Here is a 22,478-nt window from a genome sequence, read left to right as displayed (position 1 = left end):
GCCCAACACCCCAGCTTGCCATGTACTGAGCATACAGACAAACCCTAACTGCACCACAACAGGGTAGTTGTCCAAATTTAACTACTTCAGCAGAAAAAAATACACCCCCCAATCAAAGCAGTTAAATTGGTGCAAAGACATTGTAGATCAAGCCTAAGGCCAGGTCACCACTTGTGGGAAGATTGACACTGTGGCAGTCGATCTTCTGGCATTCGATTTAGAGGGTCTAGTAAAGACCGGCTAAAATTGAATGCTGAGGGTGTGAGGAGTAAGGGAAGTTGACAGAGTATGGCATCAAGACTTGGCTTAAAGGTACATTGACTCTAGCTATGTTTTTACTAGGGATGTGCACATGTACCCATGTAACTGATGAGCCCAGACTCATCAGTTAACCTCATGGTTAAATGCAGTCCCCAACCCTACTGCTCCCACAGAGCTGCCTCTCCCACTGCGCTGCTGCCTCTGCTGAGGCAGCAGCATGGGGTGAGGGTGGGGGGCAGGCGGGAGTCGGTACATGCAGGGAGCTGGCTTAAAAGCTAGCTCCCTGTGAGCACCAGCTCCTGCCTACCCTTTCCCAACATGTAAACATGTAACTGGTTACATATTTACAAAAATAAGTGCATTTTAACATCCCTATTTTTTACATAGCTGGAATTGTGTACCTAAAGCTGACCTTCCCTCCAAGTATGGACCTGGCCTAAAAGTCCCTCCCACAAACAGGTTACAGTCTAAAGGCATAAGACCAAGAACAGAATAGATACAGTTGTGGGTAGGCCTTATTGCTTAAATGTTTTATCACAGAGCAGGTGAGTGTTCGACAAAAACTGAAGAAGGGTGTGAGTCCTTGGTACACCTGAGCTGAAGGCCATTGGTGAGACCAGCAGCACAAATTAAAGAGTAACATGAGAGCATAGAGTGAAGAGAGAACTTTAGTAGGATCTTCAGAGTAGGATGGGAAGTGGAAGAGCTAGAGAAGCAGAGAGACTTCAAAGCAAGAAGCAGCTCTTTGAGCTTGATAGGGAAAGACTGCAGAAGCCAGGAAAGAGGACAGAGAAAGATTCGGAGGACAAATGTGTGGGTCTCGTTCTCAAGCATCAATTAAAAACTCTCATGTACAAAAATTATCAAGTAATTATTTTAAAAAGTTAGAACAAAAAAGAAAATGCCAAATTTATATTTTAATGTGTGGAAGATTTAATACCACATTGGTACTACAGTTCTGAGTACAGGTGAAAAACCTGGTTAAATAGCTAAATACTCAGCATTTACAGAAAAATATTGTATAAATTAATCACCATACATTGACAGACTGAGTGGAGAGACTGATCCTTAACTAGGGCATAGTTATTTCCTGGTGCTTACCTCTTTATGACACTTCTTCACAATCTCATAATTGACATTGCCCCACACTGTCAAATGTTCTCGTTTGTACTGGCTCACCAATTCTGAAACCTGCAATCGATCATCATAAAAGCAGAATCCAGACAGTTAGTCAATGAAACCACCCATCTGAGATAAGTGATATAGAATAAATGTATGTGGAGCTCAATGTACTGCAAAGAGCTCCTTCAGAAAAAAACCCAGCTCTTCATATTCTCCCCCACACTTTAACACAGTCACTTCTAGGATGGGATGCAGCAGCTGTTCAGGACAACATTTCAGGACAAGAGATAAAGAATACTGCAGCATGGTGTTAGTGACTATAAATAGAGCTCCTTTGGGGAAACCGCACCCTGGTCACTTAGGACAGGGACATGGGGTGTAGTTACAGTAGGAAGGCATTAGGTTGTCTGCTTGGGTCTGGAAGGGTAGTGAGGATTCCCTGCAACAGTAGGAAATCTGATGAGCTAATGAAGTAATTCACTCAGGAGCTGGATATCTCAGAGAACGCACACAGTATAAAAAGCTGAGCCAGGGAACAGGAGGAAGGCACCTTTCATTAGCTGCTACTTTGTGTTGCACCTAGAGCACAACGCAAAAAGTAATAAAGACACAGTGAAGATACCCTGGTAAAGCGTGTGCTGTTTAAACACCAAGAGGGCTTTACCAGCCAGCCATTTCAGGGGTTTCGCTCTTCTTTGCAGTACTATGTTATCATTACCTAAAGAGCATACAGTACTAGAATACTAGTACTAGGGATGTTAAATTTCAATTAATCAGCTAATCGAGTAGTTGACGGAATTTTAACAAAGGGGGGGGGGGGCGAGGCTCACCATCCTGTTGCTTCTTTCCCTTTGAAATGAATAAGAGCTGTCGCCCATGGCTCCTGTACATTTCAAAGGGAGAGAGGCAGAGGGAACCTGTGCCAGCAGGGACCAAAGCAGTTCCTGCTGGTGCGGGTTCCCCTTTGTGCCTCTTCCTTTGGACATTTCAAAAGGGACAGGAGCAGCAGTCGGGACCAGCGCAAGCGGATCGGTTTCAATCCCTGCTCATGCCGTTTCCCCACTGCTGCCCCTGCCCTTCGCGGAGACGGTACTGGGGGGAACCAGCTTGTAAGCTGGCTCCCCTCACCACTGGCTCTTGCTTCTCCTCCATCCCCTTTGCTGCCTCTCTCTGATAAAGGCAGCAAACAGAGGGAGCAACTAGTTGAGTTCCTAGTCGACTAGTCACTTACACCCTTATACAGAATCTAGGTGCCAGTATTCATAACTGTCAGGAGTTTTGTGTTTTGCATTTTATTTTAAAGAACATACTGAGGCACAAGTTCAATCCTGACTCAGGGTAATCCCATCTTCTACTGCATCATCAGCTCTATTTCCTGTTTCTTATCCAAATACAAGATAGATATGACCTTTGCACAAATTGATTCAATTGAAATTCAAGTTACTATAGTTTTAGGCAGAAGATAATGTGTAATGCACCTTTTTAATCAGCACATCATTATTCACTTTAATGTCAATATTGACTGGCGTGGTCGGAAATGCTTCAAACACCTCCTTCAGCAGTGGAATGCGATTGTCTTCACCCTCACAGTGGCATTCTAGAAAAGCAAATGGACTTGTGTCACCATTGTGATGTGCCTCAGTATTTTGCAGACAAAAGAACACTCAACCTTATGATCAAAAGGCTACAAGAAAAATAGTTCTGAAAAGCCACAATACTTATTCCACTGAGAAAGAAAATACTGCAGCTATCTAGGTCAGTGGTTTTCAAACTATGGGTCATAACCCAGTACGGGGTCATGGAATGTCAGGCACTGGGTTTCATCACTGCAGGATGATCAGATGACCAGTGAGGGTGTGACAGCATCTACCTGCCTGTCCTGGCACTACAGATTGCGCTGTGCCCCAAAAGCAGCCAGCAACAGGATTGGCTCTTAGGGGGAAGAGAGCACTGCACACTGCCCTGACCCAAGCACCAACCCTGCATTCCCATTAGCTGGGAACCTGTTGCTGGCTGCTTCTGGGGTACAGCATGGTCTGCAGTGCCAGGAGGGAGAGAAAGCTGCCTTAGTGGCCCCACTGCACCACTGACCAGAAGCCGCTCAAGGTAAGCCCCTCCTGCCCTAATTTTAAAATGGTTAACCGGTTGAATAATAGTGCTTAATCCATCAACTGTTTTAACTTGGGGCCTGCTGCCCAGCTTAATCATGGCCATGGGGTCCTGCTGCCTGGCCTGCTGGTCCCTCTGTGACCGGGGCTGCCCCGGCCAGGTGCCAGAGTTCACCAGCAAGGGCAGGTTAACTGGTAAACATCCCAACCCTAGCCTTGATCACCCGAAAGCTGGAGCCCCCTCCGACACTCTAAAACAACTTATTTTTTTTTTAAATCAAGGCAGATGATTAAAACAATCTTTCAACCCATTTGTCAGAATAAGAACTATGCCACCATTACCGCATGGAAAAATATTGTAAATGCTGTTACAATTTAAAATGATAGGTTTACCTAGAAAGAAACAAACATTACCTTTCTGAAATGTGACATCCAATTTGCAGAGATATGGTGGGAGATCCTTTAAAAAATACAGAAAAATTGAACATTAACAAACACACAAAAACAATAAATTGTTTTTTCTTGAAACATGAGGAGCATAAGACATATCAAGACAAATAAAAATAGTTATTTTTTCACGATAATTAACGTTTTGTATAATATATTTGTAAAGTCTCCTTGACTCTTTAGCTGGTATTAAAAATGGCTTTGAGCATTGTTTGCACAAAGAGAATGACTATTCTTAGAGCTGCCTTTGTAAGCAAGTGCATAAACCAAAGAATGATTTTGAAATTATCTAAGACTTCGTTAATTCTAGTAAAATGTTATTGAAAAATGACAGTTCTGCAAGAGATGTGTTTTTAAAGAGAGGTCAGTACTTAGATATTACTATGAGGGATGTTCTACAAAGAAGACACACATTTTGGAAAACACAAGTGTGGTGTCCTTTGCTTCTTTTCCTTCCCCAGCTTGATGTATTAAAGCAATATGTATCTGTTGCCTTTAATAATAATTAGGGTTGGGTTTTTTTAAATTTTCTTAAAACTTACCGAGTACTTGAGGTCAGATATACTGACATCTGCTCCAGTTGCTCTCTTCAGGTTCTCATCATGTGATACCACTACTTGTTCATCTTTCGTCAGATGACAGTCTAGCTCCAACATATCGGTCCCCACATTAACTGCACTGCAGCAAACCAGAAAGCAGTCTTGAACCACAAGTACTTTGTGGGATGCGCAAGTAATTTATAAATACACAAACTTTTATCCAGTGAACTTGGTCCTGGTGAAACCAGGAGACTTGAAATTATTTGCATATATATATATAATCTGAAACTGAGGAACAGAAAAGTTAACAATTTACACAAGACCAATGTCAAAAGACTAGGATTTGAACTTGGAGGCACCTGACTCCATGCATATTTTTCCCCATTGTACTTACACTACAACACACTGTCCTGCTAAGCTCTCTCAAGCCAGAAAGACCAACTTTAAGGGTGACATGGCACTTCATTCCCTGTGGCCAAAGCTTAATAACTTTGGCATCTGTCATTTTCTAGTCTCAGCATTTTTACTGTTAGGAAAATTATACATTTAATTTTAATGACAAATCATTTGAACTGCCAAGGATTTGCTTTTAAAGATTTTAAAAAGTGTTAGTTTTTTTCTTAAATGACAAACAACATACGAGACAACTACAGAAATACTAAACACTTAAGTACTATGATTCTTTTCTTTTTAAAGAACTTGTGTGATTTAAGTTAGCAGAGACTGGATGGCTCAAGGACTTAGCAAAAGGATATGCAGTCTTGCACCTTTTGGATATTGGCCAAAATGTAGCTCAGGTTGTACTGAACAAAAGCTGTTACCACTTGAGAAGCCCATGTGAGTGGCACATTTGATAGTTTTACTGAGAGGCAAATCCCAAGAGATTAAATTTCCTCTGCATTCCTATAAGTTACCTCTGAAGCCAGTTTGTAAAGAGTCAATCACTGACTTTTACAGCTATAAATATCACTTACTTAGAAGATATGACCTCATTTTATCACCATCAACAAGTAGTGAAAAGTACACACATTATGTAATGCTTCAAGGATTTTAAATTTCTAGGGATATTGACACAATAAGGATTCTAACCTGTTTCTTGCTGAGCAAGTTGCGTTGCGTTGTTTCTCTCTCTCTTTCTCTCACACACCCTTTATTGTCCTCATTTTTCATCTCTTAAGTAACCATTCTAACCTCCTACCTGAGCATTCTCCACCTCACTAAATAATTTAAACCAATCACTGGCAAAAATCCAGGTTTAAATTTTCAGAGAAGTGCAGAGGACTTAGCCACAGCTCTTCCATTCAACTGCTTAAATGATCATTCTGGTATCAAAACTTCTATGCACTCTCAATACAATGCAGATAAAACTAGGGATGTGAAAGTTTAACCATGTAAATGGTTATCCAATAAGCTTGGGCTTATCGGTTAATGTTCATGGTTACAGCTAGGTTCCTGCTCCACTTCTGGGGACCCAGATGGTGTCCCCTCTCTGCTGCCTCTGTATCAAAGTCAGCAGTGTAGGGTGGCAGGTGAGAGCTGGTACACCCGGGTAGCCGAGTTAAAAGCCGGCTCCTAGCACACACCAGCTCCCGGGGGCCCATGTGTAACTGCTGTACCCAGAGATACGACGTTATCTGTGTTTTAATTTGTTTCTCTCAGCGTCTCTATGACATCTAACAACCAAATATACTTTAAGGATATCTTTTTGTTAATAAAATCATCTTTAAGGTGATGATGTGATTCTTCGGGGGGGGGGGGGGGTGTGTGTGTGTGTGTGTGTGTGTGTGTGTGTGTGTGTGTGTGTGTGTGTGTGTGTCAGCCTAGCCTAGCCTAGCCTAGCCTAGCCTAGCCTAGCCTAGCCTAGCCTAGCCTAGCCTAGCCTAAGAGGTCAGCTATCAAATACACGGTTTGTTTTCGGTGTTTTCTTTTGTTCCTTTTTTCACGCTCTCTTGTGGCAGAAGAGATTGGGGTACCCCGAGGAAGGAATTCAAGTGTTCTTTCCTGGTTTTTCAGGGTTCCTTAAAATCACTTGATGGTGGCAGCCTATCTTCCAGAGCCAGAGCATCAGCGACTCTGGGGAGATTTTTGCAAGCAGAGCCGGTAGAGGCAAAGTATTGAAGGTCTTCTGTGGGCCCCCATCTTCTGCATTCAGAATGCCTGAGTGGGGAACAGCCCTGACATATGGTTACTCACTTACATGCATTCTAACATCCGTAGGTAAAACTGAGAAGTATTTTTTTTTAAACTGCTGGATAAAAATGCAAAAAAGAGACTCCAAACGGGCTGCAGTCTCCAACAAGAAATCTACATGTATCAATTAAGTTACAGTTGGCTAAGAAATACAAGCAAAAGTTTGAAAGCTGTTTGGTTAAAACAGTAGAATATTTTTCTTAGCTTTTCGACAATGAATCTTAAACATTTACTGGTGTATTTTGGATTTCAGCATTTTCAGCCAGATCCAACGTTTATTCAAATCAATGGGAGACTACAATTAGACCTTTTATTATTCGAGCATAGCATATGTGCAACACTATAGAACAAACTTTGTAGCATATTGCTATATAGCTGCTTAACATGATTTCTGGGATGATCAAGAACTAGGAATGTGTCATATTAGATAACATTTAGTATCAATGTTTAAGCCTGAGAAGAGGAGAAGAAAATTCAATATCAAGAATACTCTGATATTCAGCCTGGTTTCAAGTAACTGGGTCCCTGGGAAAAACCAGTATTTCTAGCTATATTATAGGACAGCGGCCAAATTCATGAATGACAGTCCAACATCATATACTACCATTAACTTATCAAATGATACTATTGCTTAAAAATACAGAACTATTGCTGAATGGAAGCAGGAGAACAAGAAATCCTATTGTTAATGATAGGAGTGTTTGCCAGCCTGTGACTAATGGCAGTCTGCTCTACAGTACAGTCAGAACTTCTCACACACACTGCCCTACAAAAAACAAGGCATTCCCCTGAGTCAAAAATACAAAGTATGCTGGTACAGTTGGACAGTATTCTGGTACCGTTGGACACTTCAGTACTTAAGATGTCAAAGATATTCATTCACAAGCTAATGATAAAACCCTGACCATGCTAAATTTTTTTTAGGTTTAACAGATACCTTCACAAATACAGGGTGTTTGTTTTCTAAAAGCCCCAAACAATTACAAGTAATTAAGATTTTTTTTATTTCACACCACAATTAAAAATAATTTAAAACCTAACATCAGTTGTGTTCATGTGTATTTTATAGCACCCACAAGTATATTAGCTATTTTCAATTACATATAAGAAAAATGTGGTCTTTGGCTTGTAGAGTTTACAGTCTAACTGAAATTAACAATGAATCTGGCAAGCTATAAAGACAGTAATGAACACAATATCTCAAAGTTAGGGATGTTAGATGTTGATTAATTGAATAATTGTGTAACTGTATAAAATTTTAGCAGTTAGACGTTTATTTTAGCTCCCTGTGGACAGAGGCTGTGGATGGCATTCCATGGAACAGCCTCCCTTGCTCTCCTCCCCCCCATCCCGCTGGATGAGGGGGGAGGAGAGGCGACTCCATGGAGCTAGTGCACATGGGGGGCAGGCAGCTCTGGGGAGCTGGCACATGCAGACAGCTGGCTTGAGGCTTCCCATGTGTACTGGCTCCTGCCTGTCCACCTCACCCTTCACACTTTGAAGGGTGAAGGGGCAGGCGGGAGCTGGTCCATGTGGGAAGCCAGCTTTCAAGCCAGTTTCCTGTGTGTATTAACTACCACAGAGCTGTTCCCCCCCCCCTTCCCCTCCCCACACTGTTGCCTCTCTATCAGAGGTAGCAATGCGGGAGTGGGGGGAGGAGGGCAGGCAAGCTCTGCAAGATCTGGTGCTTGTGGGGAGCCAGCTTAAAAACTGGCTCTCACCTCCCCCCCCACTGCCTCTGTTTCAGATGCATGGGGGGGACGGGGGAGGGCATGTATATAGTCAATAGGATTAACCGATAAACCCAGGCTTATTGATTAATCGTTTAGTTGACTACACTTTGACAGCCCTACTCAAAGTGCGGTTTTACTCTTATTATGCTCCTTAGGGCAGGAACCATCTCCCTATATACTTCTGAGCACTGTAGGAATAAAATCAAGTTTTCCAGGTAAAAATTATGCAACACTCAGTACTAATATATAAATATACTAAAATGCAGATGAGAAAACATGGAAGATTTTTTCCCAGCTTGTTGTATTTAAGTTAAGAAAACTGTCTTAAATCTGTCATTTTGATTATTCTGTTTATGTAGTGTGCTACATAGATTTTAAGTGAAAGCTGAAAAATGGTAACAGCTTCCTTTGAGGAAAATATGTAGACAGACTTGAAGAAAAAAAAAAAGTTTTTTTTTTTTTAAATTAAAAAACACCCACTATGCTAAGCTGCCATGGAGATTAGAAGTCCTGTAGAGTTCTTCAATAGTGTTGTTTGGTTAGGAACACTGGCACTGAGTATATTCTGGAAGAAAATGTACTAAGTGTGATGAGGCTGTTAAATACAAGTCAAGTAAAAAAGGCGTTTTGCTTCCCAACTATTAGGTGAATGTGAGGAAAGTTGGATTTGTTTCTTTTTGGAATACTGCTGAAAACTTTCTTGCAATGCACCATTTTCAAAGCCTGTAGGTAGAGGGGCTTTAGAAAAGATTTCCCAATATCAACTCAATTTAAAAACCCAAAGGTAAGAGACTTTCACACAAGACAGGTACTCAGCAGATATGAAAAAAAAATATAACGTGCACTTCTAATGAACCTTCCCATCAGTGACCTCAAAGCAGTTTGCTGACATTAACAATTTAAGCCTTGACACTTGGGCAAAAACGGATTATTCTTCCCTTTCACAACGAAGAAACTGAAGTATAGCAAAAGAAGTAACGTGCTCCAGGTTTCTTGACAAAAGAATTGAACAAAGAAACAGTCTTCTGAATTGCAGTCCTGAGTCTTAATTAGCATATGGATGTGCACTGTCATTTGCAATATACTAGTGTCTTTCAAATTATATCCGAGAAGTAACACAAATGATAAAAATTACAGAAAGCAAATGTGTAAAGATACAGTATGGTGAATAAGTTAAAAGGTGCAGTTATAAAAGGGAGAGAGAGAAAAGAGCTTTAAGAAGCTATTGAAAATAATGGAAGCCTTAAAACAAGAAATCTATTATCAGTTCCACGCAGATACAGATGCAGAATTTTACTAATTTGCTGTGTTTAATTTTTTAAGCCAAGGAAAAAGAAACCCGTCTGGTTTGATATTTCCTCTTTCACCCATACACTATCCATTGCAATACAGAAGTCACCAGACAATGCCATGAGTAGAATCCCTTAACCCATCTGGGTCTCCTCCCTTTGCACTCTTCTGTAAATCTCTCCCAAAGACCTCAGCAACATATGAACTATGTAAAAAGCTTTGCAAACTATTGAAAGACCACAATAAATCTCCATATGGCAGCCTAAATGCAGCGCCAAGAACTGACAGCAAGCTACTCTGTTTTTCAAATATACTGAGGTCAGTACTATCATCTTCATAACACAAATCTTATTCAGCTAAAGATGTGGATTCCAAAGGCAGTATTACAAATAACATCCTGTATATTTTCATAGCTTGAAGAGGGAAATAGTAATCAGCTCTCCTGGGTTCTGTTCCCAATTGTCATGGTCTTAACATGATCACGGAAAAAGTTACAACATTGGTGCCTCGGTTTCCCCACCTGTAACTGAGGATATACTTACTGTGTGCACTGGACAACAGAGGTTAATTACATAAATGTAAAGAATTATTATTACAGAAATGGAATATTGTACCTTAAACAGCCATATGTGCCACAACCTTAAATGTACCAAATACAATTATTTAATGCAGCGTTTCTCAAACTGGGGTCTTCGGACTCCTGGTGATCCATGATGTTACTCCACAAAGCCTGCTAGCCTTGCTGATTAATTCCTTCCCATGCTTCCTGTGGAACATCTGTTCCACAGACCGTGCACATGAGGTGCTGGGAGGGAGGGGGAAGAGCAGAGTCAGTTGGGGGAAAGGAGTAGAATATCTCGAGCTGCTAGCCTTACTGGTCAACTCCTCTCCCTTCCTCCCTCCCTCCTGCACACTGGGGAACTGATAGGGAATGGGGAGGAGTGGGAAAGAAAATGGGCAGGAAGAGGTGGGGTGGGGCTGTAGGGGAAAGAGTGGAATGGGGACCCTTGGGAGTACATGAAAATGTTTAAATCAATTGCACATCTTTGGGTGGCTGCGGTTTGAGAACTGCTGCTTTAATGCCTCTCAATACAGATACAATTATTAAAATATGACTATTCTGCATATCGTCTCCTTTTGCACTTACTGTTGAAAAGCTGCCATTGTGTTTTCCAGATTTTCTCCAGCACCTGTGAAAACATCAAGAAAAATAAAATAGCTTTTTACTATACCCTAAAGAAAAATATACCAATGAACACAGGATAACAATGTCAGCATTATGAGAGAACGTGGTCTGAAGGAATGAACCAGGAATCTTCAGCTCTAGAGACAGGTTTCTGGAGTTCTACTCCTAGCTCATACTGACTCATATCATCTTAGGCAAGTCACATCATCTGTTTATGCTTCAGCTTTCCAGTCTGTAAAATGGAGCTAAACCTTATCTCTAGAATTGTAAATCTTTGCATTCGATGAGCATCTTGAACACAAAACACTGAAGTGCAATAAGTATTTTATAATTCGGAGACCCAGACTTTCCTGAAATCCCCACATAGCTGGCATGAAACAGGGCAGACTACAGTAAACTTCCGATAATCCGGCACCTTTAGGACCCGGGGGGGCCGGATTATCAGATATGCCGGGCTATCGGAAGGGGATACTATGAGGGGTCTGGGGTGGGAGGGATGCCACCCCAGACCCTTCATAGCCCCCCCTTCTGATAGTCTGGCTCTGCTCCAGGCATCCCCGATTCAGCCGCTGCTGGTCAGTTTCAGCAGCGGCTGAATCGGGGACGCCTGCAGCAGAGCAGCTGGAGTGCTGCCAGGTTGGTCCGGTAGCGCCAATCCTTGGCGCGGCGAGACCAACCCGGCAGCACCCCAGCTGCTCTTGGGGACGCCTGGGGCAGAGCAGCTGGGGGGCTGCCGGGTTGGTCCCATATCGCCGAGGAGCAGCGCTACTGGACCAATCTGGCAGCACTCCAGCTGCTCTACCCCAGGTGTACCCAAGTCAGCTGCTGCTGAAACTGACCAGCAGCTGACTCCAGGAAGCCAGGGGCAGAGCAGCTCTGCCTCGGGCTTCCCTGATTCAGCCGCTGGTCAGTTTTAGCAACGGCTGAATCGGGGAAGCTGGGGGAAGAGCAGCTCCAATGGTCCGGCTGCCCGGAGCACTTCCAGGTTCCTGATGGTGCCGGACCATCAGGAGTGCCGGACCATCAGATGCCGGACCATCAGAGTTTTACTGTATTTAATATACAGAGTGCAGAATACAGCAGTGTGGCTCACAAAGACTGCTACTCCCAAGACACGGCGCTCTGCCCTGAAGCTGTAACTTTTTATCAAAAAAAGCAACTGAAGACTGTTTTGCAGAACCTCCAAGACTGCACTTTATCCTCTATCTACAAATCACAAACAAGGCATTTAGAATGCTACACACTTCAGATTATTTTTCAAATAGCATTAAAGTGATATGTCAATAAGCACAAATTAAATGACACTCAATTATCTACAATAAGACACCTACCATAAAACAAATCTGCTTCAAACAAGAGCACTTGGAGTGAAATCTATCAAGAGACTTGGGTTGACTCCCACTACTAGAGCTAAGAATAACGAAGCCTGTTTGATAAATTCTGCAGATTAAAATACAACACTGCTAAATTTATTGAATATGCTAACACAAGACCCAGCTGCAGGGTTTAAGGTTATCATAAGGCCCTTTCAAAGGGGGAGAGTATGTGCTCTGGAGAAGATAATTTCAGCTTCCAAACAGGGATGGTGCAAACTGCACTCTTTAGAAAGAGTTGAACAATCATCATCATCCAAGAAGTATCAGGCCAATAGGGTAACACCCTGCTACTGGAGAATTTTGTCTTGAGTAGCTTCATTCATGAGAATGAGTTTGATGATATAACAGAACAATACACTGGAGATCTATTTCAGGGACTGGGACATAAGGGGAACACTAAAAAAAGTGAACATTACACTAAACAAAGGTAAATTAAAAACAAACAAAAATATTCTTATTACTTTTCCATTTAACTAGTTGCTGTAGTCGCCGCATTGTAATATGTTACTGTAAACAGGATGGAAGGTGCCCCATGTGATGCACTCTAAAGATGCAGTTCATACCGTGAAAAAGTTTGAAAACTGCTTGTCTACCGGATATGACAGACCACAGATATTTTAAAAATTATGTCTTATCTCATCTGACACACAAACCATTGTAGAAGAGAAAAATATAACAAATTTTAAAGAGGGCCTGGCCATTTTCATGCTATTATTTGTTAGATGCAGACAGAATGTTTGGACTGTACAAAACACAGGAAGATTACATTCCTGCCTCATGCAGTTTTTGATCTAAATAGACAGAAAACAGTCACAAAACGCCCTGAATTACCATAGTAATTTTACTGTCTATTGACAAATTGAATTCTACCTGCCAAAAATTCATATTTGATTCAAAGCTGGAATTTTTAGACAATAGAAGCCTTTATCTTCACATTTAGGATACTTTCTGAATTAAATAGAACTAAAATAAATAGAAGCTTAATTAGAATTGAAAAGGATTTTTGCTAAGATAGAGAAGCCTGAAATGGGGGTAGTAAAAAGGACACGAATTTCAGCTGGGAATAGATACATAAATCTATTTTACTCTGAATCTGAGTAAGATAAAAAGAGATTTGCAAGATTAAGATCACACTTCCCTAATTCTGAACAAAATTTTGAAATTGATCAAGCATGCAGACACTTACTTTTAATCAAGGATCACAGCTATAAAATACTAAAAAAAAAAAAATTTGGAAACATAAGAACTACAGTATCTGGAAGCAATATCTACTGGAGAAGGCACTTATGCAAATATCTGCAACGCCTTACCTGAAACAAATGGGGAAGGGGAGGGGACTTGATAAAGAATATGATACAATTTCATAATGAGACCTGCCTCACAAGGTTGTAATGGTTTATCTAAAGATGTGATTTTATTCTGAATTAGATAAGACCTGACTCACTTCCACTAGTTCACAGAATTTAGCTGCAGAGGTTACTGTCTGAGGGACCTCTGACTGACAGGTTGAATGGCAACTCAGAATGTTAAATAGCCATTTTCTGGCTAATCGTCTAGTTGATACAATTTGTATTAACTACATGATTAGTCGATAAGGGAGCGCTCTGCAGTGGTAGCTCTAGGAGCTGGGACTCGGCAGTCTTGGCTTGTGCGAGCTCCAGGAGCCACCCGGACTGCGGCCCTACATTTTAAATGTAGCAAGAGCTGCTGGGCACTTACTTAATTTAAAATGCAGAGGCGCAGCGTCCCAGACCAGTGCGCGCCCGGACTGCTTGGTTCCGGCTTGCGCTGAGTCCAGCAGCCCCTCTTCCTGGTGGCCAACCTGGGCTGCCGGGTGCAACAGCCCCTGTCTGCGGGGGGGGACGGGGACACACCCCTGCAGACAGGGGATACAGCTGGAGCAGCCTCTCCTATATCACCCTGTTGCCTATGATAGAGGCAGCAGAGGGGGCAGGCAGCACCACAGAGACAGTGCTGGGGGGGGACAAGGACGGGGGGGGGAGAGAACCGGCCTTTAAGATGGCTCCCCGCAGCACTGGCTCCTTCCGGCCCCCTCCCCCGCTGCCTTTATAGAGGCATCCTTAATGGCAACAAGACTACAATGGTTAGACAGAATATGAGAGACTAAAGACATGATCCAAACTGATTATTTTCTGATTTTATTTCTTGGCCGTGTCTCTATCCATCTACATCACTTTTAATAAAATGCATATCTGAGTTCAAATAATCATAGATATGTACAGCTGTAAGGGACCTCAAGAGGTCATCAAGTCCAGCCTCCTTCACTGAGGCAGGATCAAATAAGCCTAGGACATCCATGATAGGTTTGCCACACCTGTTAAAAACCTCCAGGGATGGGGATTCCAAAACCACTCTTGGAAGCCTATTCCAGAGTGCAGCTAACTTTATAGTTGGATTGTTTCTCCTAATACCTAACCTAAATCCCCCTTGCTGAAGATAAAGGCAATTATAACTTACCCTATCTTCAGTGGACAGGGAGAACAATTGATGAGTCCCCTTTATAACAGTCTGTAACATCTGAAAATGGTTGTCAGGTTCCCCATCAATCTTCCTTCCCCAGAACTATAATGTGCCAAGTTTTTAACCTTTCCTCACAGGTCAGATTTTCTAAGTCTTCAATATGATCTAGTTGTTCAGAAATTTCACATCTTACTTTGTTCTGATATTTACATGTGGATATGTTTAATTTGATTTAAACATGACCTGTATCAATAAAACTCAATGCCTTAGATAAGGCAAAGCCGCACAAGGTTCAAGCTGCCTGTCCTTGTCACTATCTTAATCTTTGACTTCATTGTAGTAACAGTTCAAAAATCCAAAATGCAAAGTGAAAGCAAGGGCAAAAAACAAGGTAATCCTCAACAGCATCATGGAAGTCCACAAATCAGGCTTTAAATAACTGTTGTGGCCAACCACATGGCAGATAATGGGGAGACAGATTGGCAGCAGGCAATCATACTTATGGTGCTTTTGGGGAGTAGAAAGAATCATTTAAAGAACAGCCAAAACAAAGTTGCTTGAAGATTCAAAAGCCAATGGAGTGACCACAAAATGCAATAGCCACAGGAGGTAGCTGAGTGAGAACTGGAGTTTTAGTGCCTGGCCTGCTGCCAATCAGATTCCTAGAAAAGGTTTGTACCAGTTGAAGTTATCTGGCTACACAGTCAGCAAAAAGAACATTACAAGTCTAAATGGGATGAAACATAACCATTAGCAACAAAATCAGAAAAAAGGAGTTACACCTGGCAACATATCTTACTCCTGAGGGAATTCTGCATTAAAAATGAAATATTCTGTACCACAAGATAAAATAGTCCATGCACAATATTTCAAAATTCTGCAAAGTTCTGCTTATTTTGTCAAAATAACAATATAATCACACTATTTTCAATTATTTGCTGACAAATGTTTTGAAATAAATTATCAAAATAATGGACATAGTGTGATTATATTCTTGCTGTGTGTTAGTTTGATAATTAAAATGCATAGCTTTGCAGAAAAATATATTTTTTTAAAAATGTTCAGTGGAGAATTACCTCAAGAGTACCAGGGGTTGTGTGTAGTGCTATTTGAATAAGGGCACCCTGGTGGGGAGACTGGGTGCAGGGGAGGAGGGGCAGGGAAATCAATGCAGAGGTTCAGTATGGGATTCTGGGTGCAGGGAGAATTTTACTCTGGAAGGAGGGGAGGGAAGGTGAAAGTGGTTAGGGCTCAGTGGGGGAGGAGGAGGAGGCTTGGTGGGAGGGGAGAAAGGGTGCAACTGGTTGGGGAGGGTGATGGGGTGGGGATCCAGACACTGGATGCTATTATTGCTGAGGGTGAGACTCAGTGGGGTGGAGATTTGGAGAGCTCCTGATATGGAGGGGACTCAGTGGGGAGGTTCCAGGTGTGCAGGTGGGGGGTGTCACTGTACAGGGAGCTTCAGGGGGTAGTTAGTCTGTACTGGATAAACTTAAACAACAACAAATGGTACAGGGAGCTACTCCCCATCTGCCCAACCTTCATGCTTCTGGACCCACACCCCCAGCACCAAATCCCCACCCCAGACACTGGAACTAATGTCCCTTGGTGGCCACTGACCAAGGCACCCTTCTCCACACATCCCCCCCTTCAATGATTTACCTCCCTTTCTCCACCCCCAACAGATGGGTCTAAACTGCCAGCGGACTGGCAGGGAGGAGTGAGGGAGTAACTCGCTGGTGTATCTTCTCTTTGCTTTCCCACAGAAACCATTTTCTGCAACAAAGGAAAGGGATTCTGCAGGGAGGCATTTTTCTGCTGTCCCATAAGAGCACAGAATTTCCCCAGGAGAGCAATAACTTTAATTGAGGAGGGATTTTCCTCAGCCAAGAGAAGAGTCAGATGTCAGCTGAGGGAACTATTCCTCCTAAAGTTTCAAGCATGTGATTAAGCTACACAGAAAAGTCAAAATAAATAGAAAATTAAAACTTTTGTCTTGATCTTCCTGGTATCACCTGTTTTAATTAATTTATGACACATTTATATGCCAAGACTTATAATAGTGCCGAAAGTGTCCGTCTGCTATGTACATTGGACAAATCTCAGACACTTCGCTAAAGGATCAATGCCCACAAAACAGATATCAGACAGGATCACAAAGAAAAAACAGTTTCTGACCATTTCAAGCAGAAAGGACACAGTTTCAAGGACTTAATTACCTGCATCCTGCTACAAAGACCTTTTAAATCTGCACTTGAAAGGGAATCCTCTGAACTGTCATTCATGCTAAAATTCGACACTTTACATCTGAGTCTAAGCAAAGGATTTAGTTATCTTACCCATTACAAAGATAGCTTCCCCAATTATCACCTCTAATATTATTAGCCCACAGACATTCACCCCCCCCCCCATCCTCCTTCTGTTCTGAAATTTGATTTGTCCTTTTCATATGTGTTCCTTTTTTTTAAATTGTATCCTTTGGTATATATGGTTGTGACTATTTTCTTCCACTATTTGATCTGAGGAAGTGGGTCTGGCCCACAAAATAAACCATCTTGTTAGTCTTTAAAGTGCTACATAGTCCTGTATTTTGCCTCTGCTACACCAGACTAACATGGCTACATTTCCATTACTATTCTACAAGCAAGACAAAGGTTCTTAAAAGCTGAAGTAAAGGACATAGTACAGGAATTAAGACAGCAGAAGAAAGATTAAAAAGAGTGTGCATCTCATGAGTGTAAAAATGAAATTTAAGACCACATTGATAGGTCATATTACTAGTGGAGGCAGATACAGTTTAATGAGAAGAAAGCCCTGTGTGATATTTAGGACACATGTAGTTACTAGGTTCTCTGCACCAGTAATTCTCAGAAAAAAGTTTAACCCTGACAAAAATCACTGTTTTTTTTAAAGTTACCTTTACCAGGGTCAATTAAAATTTTACCCTGAAAAAATATTTGCCTTATGGTCTTTCAACTAAAGGATTCATTTCACTCATTAAGTGACAAAAACTTCAGGGGGTAGCCAAGTTAGTCTGTACAGGATACACTTCAAAAAAAACCCCAACCAATAGTCTAGTAGCACTTTAAAGTCTAACAAAACATGCAGATGGTATCATGAGCTTTTGTGGGCACAGCCCACTTTTTCAGATGACCAACACTGTGCGACCAGACTATTGGTTGTTTTTTAAGTTTATCATTAAGTAACATCAGTAATTGTTCAGGTACATAACCATTTTGATTCTCAATACTATGTAAGAAATTAAGGATTAATGGTAAATTATACAGCTAATACCACATAATGTGTTAAAAGTATGGCAGGTAAGTTTTAATGTTCCTCATCAGATCAACAATTCCTTCTCTTCCTTCCAAACTTACTTTCTCCTGCGCTAAGCACCCAACCTCAGAAATATAAAAGGCTACAAATTCATGGTTAAGCCAAAGCTTTCTGACTTTGAAAGGAGGAAATCCTTTAGTGTTCTCTCAGATTAAGTCATCTCATTTGGATGCAGACTAGCTAACCTAGTGAGGGGGGGCTTTAAGCTAGGTTTAATGGGGGCAGGTAAACCCACAGGTAAGTGACAAACATGGGGACCTGAGAGTTGGGTCGGAAATGGGAGGGAGCATAGGCTATAAGAGTAGAGAAAAAGGAGGGACAAGGCAGAACTGGGAGGAAAAACCAAATCAGAATCTTAGATGCCTATATACAAATGCAAGGAGTATGGTTAATGAGCAGGAAGAACTTGAAGTGCTAATAAACAAACACAACAATGACATAGTTGGTATCACAGAACCTGGTGGGATAATATACACGATTGGAATATTGGTATACAAGGATACATCTTACTCAGGAAGGATAGGTGGGGAAAACAGGCAGGAGCTGTTGCCTTATATATTAAAAATGTATACACTTGGATTACAAATAAGGGTGATATCATGCTATGGGTCTACTACAGACCACCTACCCAGGCAGAAGAGGTGGATGAGGCTTTGATTTTAACAAATAAGGAGGAACTGGTTGAGAATTTGAAAGTGGAAGGCAGCTTGGGTGAAAGTGAGCTCTGAAATAAAAAAGGTCCTAGTTCTGCAACATAATTTCCATGAATTAACTTGTGACAGAGGAACTGAAACAAGAAAATTAACTGCTGCAATGAATCATCTTCCTCTGGAGTGCAAAGGCTGGGTTTATTATGTATTCAGACATGTTTAGGTCTCTCTCCTTAGTGACAAATTTCTGATTTCCTCAGTATGTCAAATATATAGCTAGAGGTTTAAGCAAATGCTCATTCCCCGGCATACTTGGCACAGAGTCGAAGTGGCCATATCTAGAGATTTTCATTTCACATTCTACTTCTGAGAACATCAATGTGGGCCAGAAGAGTACCACAGATGACAAAGCTAGTGGATGAAGGTAGTTGCAAGATGACAGAACTCTACAAAAACATGTATGAAATAAGAAGGCTCTCCCTCCCTCGACTTTTGACATATAATTTCAGTACAAACCCCAAATGACCACAAGCAAATGTACTTCATCATTAATTAAAAATATACAAAGTGGATGCCTATTTGCAATGAATGTGTTTGGTATGTAATGCTTTTAATAGGGGCTGCAACTCAATCTGCACTGCTTGCATGGACTCTAGCATAGATTATGATGGGTCAGTTACTGATCTTTCAGATTTAGTTACTGATCATTTCAAAATTTAGACCAATGGAAGATTATCTAGAAATAACAGATGAGGATTTCTATGCAGGTATTGCAAACTGGGATAGAAGAAAATTCCTCTACCTACAACTGAAGTTGTGGTAGATTTTTTTGAAGGGTTAATTTCATCTGCTACCTCAGTACATAGAAAATTAGGCAGGCTAAGAGATAGCTTGATTTCTGAATTTCACAATGGTAGCACAGTAAGGTCCTGACAACATAACCAAAGCAATACACTGAAGAAGTTATACATCCAACTAGGGATGTAAGCAACTAGCCAAGTCATGCCTTAACTACTCGCTCCCCCGCTGCCTCTGTATCAGAGGCAACAGGGGAGGAGGGAGAAGAGAGGCAGGAGCCGGTGCTGAGGGGAGCCGGCTTAAAAGCCCCGGTTTCCCCCAGCACCATCTCTGCAGGAGAGGGAGAAGGCAGGGGCACAGCAGGGGACCAGGCATGAGCTGGAACGGCTTCAGCCCCGACTTGCGCCAGTCGATTGCTGAACCTCTGCCTTTTAAATGAAGTAAGAGTGAGGCATCTCATACTACATTTAAAAAGCAGCAGCACAGCAGTCCCTAAGCCAGCACAAGTCATGACTGCTCAGTCTGGGCTCATGCGACCCCCGGGGAATTAACCCCACTGTAGCTCTGCAGTTTAAATGTAGTAGGAGCCAGACTGCCTACATACTCGGCTCCTACTACATTTAAACTGCAGAGACGCAATGGGAGTAACAAACACCCCCCCCATCAACTAATCAAATTCCACGCACTACTCCGTTAGCTAATTAAATGTTACTTAACACCCCTACATCCAACTCACATCTCACAGTACCAGTCTTACAAGGCGAACCAAAAGCTACTGCAATATCCTGAAATCTGGATTACAATCCCAGTTGTACTACACAGTCCTTCATTCAGATAAAGGTTGTTGGCACAGAAGTGCCCAACAGATCATTCTTATCCACTAGCCAACTAGCCCGTCATAAGCCGGGATTTTCAGGTCTCTCTTCCACGTTGGTCTTCTCTCCTGAGCCTCTGGTCTCTGGTCTAGGTCTAGGTATGTGCGTGTGTGTGCCTCTTTCTCTTCTCCTCCCCCTCCTGCCTATCACTCGGGGGACTGCAGAGCCCAAATGGCCGTTTGGGCTCCACACTCCCCGTGCTGCATGGGGGGGCACGGAGCCCAAACAGTCGCTTGCACCACTTGCTCTCACGCAGCAGCCTGGCTGAGCAGCGCAGAAGTCAACCAAGCATCATGGCGGAAGGCGAAGGGGGGGGCGGGGCGGTGAAGTTCACAGCCAGGGGGGCAGGGCCTGGAGATGCTGTCATGCCACACATCACCACCTCGGCCCCCCCCTTTGCCTCCCACCATGGCGCTCGGCTGACTTCTGAGCAGCTCAGCTGGGCCGCCACGGCGGGAGCAAGCGTCCATTTGGGCTCTCCCATGGCGGCCCGGCCGAGCAGTGGCGAAGTCAGCCAAGCACCACGTCGGGAGACTAAGGTGGGCAGGGCGGTGATGTACACGGCCAGGGCCCGCCCCCGGCCATGTATGTCACCACCCCGCCCCTCTTCCCCTCCTGCCGTGGCGCTCGGCTGACTTCCACACCGCTCAGCCAGGCCACCGCAGGGAAGCAAGCGGCCGTTTGGGACCCGCACTCCCCATGCAGCACAGGCCCCCCCAGAGGGAACAGCCAGCATTTCACCAACAGCGCCCCCCAGAGGGAACAGCCAGCATTTCACCAACAGCGCCCCCCAGAGGGAACAGCCAGAATTTCAGCTTTACAGACTCTCAGGCACTGGGCTACTAGATATATATGACTAGGACACTTATCTTTTAAAGTCCCCGATTGGTGCCACTGCCTAGAAGGCAAAACAAGGGCCTGGATTTTATATGCAACTGACACACTATAGAACACACCAGCATGGGCAAAGTTACTTAGGCCAACCACTTAACCAGAGATGCAGATTTTGTGTAAACCCCCCCCCTCCCAAAAAAAACCCCCGAGGTTTCAGAAAATGTTCCCATTATTTCAATAGGACCCAGAAGCCTGACTCCCTGCTGGGGCCGTTAGGAACAGCGTGGCGTGAGCCCGGGCAGGGTCTGAGTCTGGGGTGGAAGGTGGGGCAGCTTCCACGGGAAGGCAGGTGGCTCCCCCAGGCTGAGCTGGAGGTGGGAAGATCTGCCCCACGCTGCCAGCAAGGGCCATTAGGCGGGGGTGCCGCTGGGAGGGAAAGGGAGCCCAGTGTGACCGGGAACCGCGGGGTTGCGCGCAGCGGGGCCGCTCGCCTGCAGAGCCGGCCCACCGCAGCTAGCGGGCAGGGCCCTCCAGCCCTTCACGGCGCAGCCCGGCTTGCCCCTTGCAGGGCAGCGCGGCGGGGGAAGGAAAGCGGGACTGACCCCCCCCCCTCCTCCTCCATCGGCTCCCACAAGAGCAGAGACCGGGCTGAGGGGACGGAGCCGGGAACTGGGGCAACCTCCCGCCTCAGGCTCCGCGCCCTTGACGGCGCCCTCCAAGCGCGAGACCGGAGGCGACCCCCGGCCCCTCACGGCTGCGGCGGGAAACATCCTCCCAGCCCCCCCCCCTCTCCTCAGGAGCCCCCTTCCCCGGGTCTCACCGCCGCGGTGGGAGATGTGGCGGCAACGGAAGCGCTGCCGCTTGGGCCGGTGCAGCAGCCCCGGGCACTTGAGCAGCAGCGCCGAGGTGAGGAGGTAGCCGCCCAGCGTAGAGAGCAGACACAGGGCGAGGGCCATCGTGCCGCCAGCGAGCCGGCCGGCCTGCGGGAGGGGAGCCGCGCTCGCGCCTAGGCCCGCCCCGCGCAGCCGCAGCCAGGCCCCGCCCCCTTCCTCGGGGGGGGGGGGGGGAGCGGGGGAGACACGAAGAGCGCAGCGCAGGAAGCTTGTCGGGGCCTCCCTGCAGCGGAGCTGACCCAGTTCTAATGGGCGCTACAGGCCCGCTATGGGGAACTGTGGCTCCCGGGGGGACTCCCAGGCGGAATAAGCCCCCCCCCATAAGAAGGGGCGCGCTAGTCCCGCTGCAGGGTCTCACC

General features: G+C 44.0%; 1 protein-coding gene across 2 annotated transcripts in view; it reads right to left on the bottom strand.

Annotated features, from left to right (window-relative positions):
* The window catches only part of GDPD1 (glycerophosphodiester phosphodiesterase domain containing 1), a 33,922-nt gene extending 11,663 nt beyond the window's left edge, over positions 1-22,259 (bottom strand). Inside the window, exons 1-6 of one of the 2 annotated variants that reach the window (XM_075904693.1) lie at positions 22,047-22,259; positions 10,838-10,880; positions 4,481-4,616; positions 3,906-3,951; positions 2,862-2,980; positions 1,363-1,452 (exon numbers count right to left, since the gene is read on the bottom strand). In XM_075904693.1, the coding sequence (XP_075760808.1) occupies positions 1,363-1,452; positions 2,862-2,980; positions 3,906-3,951; positions 4,481-4,616; positions 10,838-10,880; positions 22,047-22,182 (570 nt within the window). In that variant the 5' untranslated portion in view covers positions 22,183-22,259. The remainder of the gene's footprint in view (positions 1-1,362; positions 1,453-2,861; positions 2,981-3,905; positions 3,952-4,480; positions 4,617-10,837; positions 10,881-22,046) is intronic. The other variant, XM_075904691.1, reaches the window with a different exon arrangement.
* Between the last annotated feature and the right edge of the window lie 219 nt (positions 22,260-22,478).

This window comes from Pelodiscus sinensis, chromosome 21, assembly GCF_049634645.1.
Source record: "Pelodiscus sinensis isolate JC-2024 chromosome 21, ASM4963464v1, whole genome shotgun sequence".
NCBI lineage: Eukaryota > Metazoa > Chordata > Testudines > Trionychidae > Pelodiscus > Pelodiscus sinensis.
Note: the sequence above shows the minus strand (reverse complement) of the source record. Positions and strands in the feature narration are given on the sequence as shown.